The sequence below is a fragment of the Malus sylvestris genome, chromosome 14 (genome assembly GCF_916048215.2).
Source record: "Malus sylvestris chromosome 14, drMalSylv7.2, whole genome shotgun sequence".
Lineage (NCBI taxonomy): Eukaryota > Viridiplantae > Streptophyta > Magnoliopsida > Rosales > Rosaceae > Malus > Malus sylvestris.
This window is the reverse complement of record NC_062273.1, coordinates 28,011,233-28,014,135: the sequence shown is the minus strand read 5'-3', so window position 1 is coordinate 28,014,135 and position 2,903 is coordinate 28,011,233. Positions and strand designations below refer to the sequence as shown.

The window sequence follows — 2,903 nt, the reverse complement described above, 5'->3', positions numbered from 1 at the left end:
ATCGGTTTTGAACTCAGAGGACTAAAATGATGAGTTTTGAAAACCTCCGGTCATTTATGATTCTAACTTCGGAAAACAATTAGGGTTCGTTTTTAGTTTTAAAAGTGAAGGTTGGTGTAAGAACAGAAAATGAAAATAAAATCTGAAGACTGAAGACAACTTAAAATAGTTTTGGTTATTGGTTTTTAGTCTTCATGTTGTGCAACATTTCTTACACTCTCTTTCTACATCTCTCTCTCATGCACCATCCGTCATTCGCTCATCTATATCTCTCATTTCTTCCATGAATTTCCCTTCTATCCATGAATTTCCGTTCTATCTCTAACACAAAAATTAAAATAAAAAACTAAAACTCAAATAGTTATCAAACGGACTCTTAACAACTTGTATATGCAAGTAACTATCTTACTAATAAACCTCTATTTTAATTTCTTATCAAATTATATTTTCCAGGCTCCATATTTCAATATTGATAGTAAAAGCTGGAAGAACACGTTAAACAGAAGCCACATACAGACGTACACACAAATCTAATCATTTTCCAAAGTCGAATTACCTTTGATTATCTTCTTGTTTCACATATTTGTCACAAAAATAACCACCCAAATTTGCATATAACAAATTAAGAGACTAATTAATTAGGGCTCTTGATAACCTTTTTCTTCTTCATCATGCACCTGTTGGCACTGAGAAGAAGCACTGAAAGAAGGAGCTACAACCACAGAAGAATAAACTTTACAACTACCGAATGAAAGTGCACAAAGCTTTTTATTCCTATCCTCATCGTGATCACCATGATCTTGACCAGAAGTAGTAGCAGCACCACTCGAAGAACAAACTATAGTTTCTTCGACAAGTATATCAAAATCGATTCCTCTAATTTGGTTTCGATCCCACGGATTAATCTTCGCGCTATTTAGAGACGAGGATCTTGCATGGTTCTTCATGATTGCATGCTGAAGGAACTGATAAAGCCTTGGATTTTTTCTCAATATGCTGCAGTTTTCTTCATGTGTGTTCAACGTGTGACATGAGGGAAAGTTGGTTTTTGCATTCCTGCCTCTTAGGAGCCTAGCAGCCTTATCGTACGCCAACGCCGCCTCCTCCGCCTGATCGAAAGTCCCTAGCCACAGCCTCAGCTTCTGTGAGGAGTCCTTGATTTCAGCCACCCATCTTCCTGATGGTCTTTGTCTCACTCCCAGAAACCTTTTTCCATTTTTGTTGCCTTTTCTCATGTTTTTCTTTTTGTTTTCTTGGAAAGTATGTGTTTGTATAGGTTGGGACACTGAGGATGAGTCCATGAGAGTTGGAGATCACAAGGGTTGGGGTTATAGCTTTAGGCTTTGGATGAAAGAGAAGACATATGTAATTATGCGTTATTATAGTAAATATGTTGAGTACTGTAAGAATGATGACAGGGATCATGGCATGTTGATTGTCTCATCTAGGGTTTGTTTGTTTACAAAGTATATATCAACATATGTTAAGGTATTAATTAATCAGGGAATGCAGACTCCCAAAAATAATTGCAGGTTCCTATTTATTAAGGAGAGAGAAGAAAAAAAATGAATAAGGTTCTTCACAAATAAGCTCCTCAAAACTCTCAATCACATTCGAAAACAATTGAAGTTTAGGATCCCGATTGTTATTGCACAATAGCTAAAGGGCTTTTTCTCAGTAGTTTAATTCTTTTTCACTAACATTAACAGTTGTCAAGAGTTACACTAATTATGTAATTAATATGAATAATGTTAATCATTTACTTTAGAAAACGTCAAGAGAAGAGTTGATAAGCAATAATGTTGTTTTCTTCTAATCATCCTATATCGTACTTACTTGACCAGATTATTTAAGGGAAAAATTAGTATCCGGTCCCTAGTTTTTACTGTTCATTAACTAACACCTTATTAGTTCTCAAATTTTGATTCAAGTCCCTAGCATTAATATGATAATGAATTTACTTGTTTATTATATAATTTTTTTAATATAAAAATTAGTAATTAATTTAGGGTTTAATACTCACACCTCTATTAAACTTCTAATTAAATTTCAATTCAAACATTTCCAAAATAATAAAAAATTAAATTAAATTAAGTTTGTACCTATTAGTTTTTTTTTATATATAAAAAGATTCTCAATTTTTTAATCTTAAATGTACCCATTCATATAATTTTTCAATTTTTTTAATCTTAAATGTACCCATTCTCAAATATATCAATTTGTTATATGTAAAATGTACCCTTTTTAATATAAAATCCATTCAAATTTTTTAATCCATGTTTAAACTTATATGGGTACATTCTTTTTCGTTGATTTGAGAATGTATCCATGTTTTGGTATAATAACGTTTTTTGTTAATTTTGGTTAATGTACCCATACATATATGTATATACACACACACACAATATAATAGAGAGAATAATTTATATTTTATTATTTTTAATCCCATAATTATGGGTTTTATTTAAAATCTCATTAATATAAACAATTACAAATTTCAATTTTTAATTTTTAATTAAAAAAATATAGTAACTTACATTATTACATTAATATCAGGGACCTCAATCAAAAACTAAAAACTAACAAGGTTTCAATCAAAGAATATTGATAGCTAGGGACCGCATCTTAAGTGTCCCTTATTTAAGTTAGTATAAATAAAGTCTCTTTTTTTTTTTTCTCTCTTCTAATGACTATAGGTGCAAGCAAGCTTAATTCCAAATCATTAAAGTCAGTTCTTGAGTTTTTGAGGTGAATAATTAGCATCAGTATTGTCATATTTGGAGTGAAAAAGAAATTTAAAATTTTGGTTATAAACATTTATTTTGTAATTGAAATTTATCTTGTATAAGTCAATCAACTTCAACGTCAATAGGAGAAATTCTTTAGTGTGACTTTCAAGCAAT

The 2,903-nt window shown here is 30.8% G+C and overlaps 1 protein-coding gene across 1 annotated transcript; it reads right to left on the bottom strand.

Annotated features, from left to right (window-relative positions):
- Nucleotides 1-536: 536 nt before the first annotated feature.
- LOC126599441 (ethylene-responsive transcription factor RAP2-11-like) lies at nucleotides 537-1,427 on the bottom strand. Its single transcript, XM_050265817.1, has one exon. The coding sequence runs from the start codon at nucleotides 1,299-1,301 to the stop codon at nucleotides 639-641; it is 663 nt and encodes a 220-aa protein (XP_050121774.1). The 5' UTR covers nucleotides 1,302-1,427; the 3' UTR covers nucleotides 537-638.
- Between the last annotated feature and the right edge of the window lie 1,476 nt (nucleotides 1,428-2,903).